Source organism: Aptenodytes forsteri, unplaced genomic scaffold (assembly GCF_000699145.1).
Source record: "Aptenodytes forsteri isolate BGI_AS27 unplaced genomic scaffold, ASM69914v1 Scaffold617, whole genome shotgun sequence".
In the NCBI taxonomy this organism is placed as follows: domain Eukaryota; kingdom Metazoa; phylum Chordata; class Aves; order Sphenisciformes; family Spheniscidae; genus Aptenodytes; species Aptenodytes forsteri.
Genome location: NW_008796119.1, coordinates 25094 through 25328, shown reverse-complemented (window position 1 = coordinate 25328; position 235 = coordinate 25094). Strand labels below are relative to the sequence as shown.

General features: G+C 70.2%; 1 protein-coding gene across 1 annotated transcript in view; it reads right to left on the bottom strand.

Annotated features, from left to right (window-relative positions):
* CHRNB2 (cholinergic receptor nicotinic beta 2 subunit) overlaps positions 1–235 on the bottom strand; it is a 5675-nt gene that overhangs the window by 2244 nt on the left and 3196 nt on the right. The window contains 2 exon segments of the mRNA XM_009287213.2: positions 38–82; positions 185–232. Of these exon segments, the coding sequence (XP_009285488.2) occupies positions 38–82; positions 185–232 (93 nt within the window).

Sequence of the window (235 nt, the reverse complement as noted above, 5' to 3'; positions counted from 1 at the left end):
GGGTCCCCGGAGCCACGGCAGAGTCCAGGGCTCCCACCTGGGTCAGCCAGACGTTGGTGGTCATGATCTGCTCCCGCTCGTGCTGTGGAGAGAGCGGGGCCGGTTACTCGGGGTGCCAGAGGGGGGGCTGCAGGGCCCCCTGCCTTCCCCAGGGGATGGGGGAGCAGAGCCCCGGCCAACTCACCACGCTGATGAGCTGCGCCAGCGACACCATCAGCTGCACGGGCACCAGCTC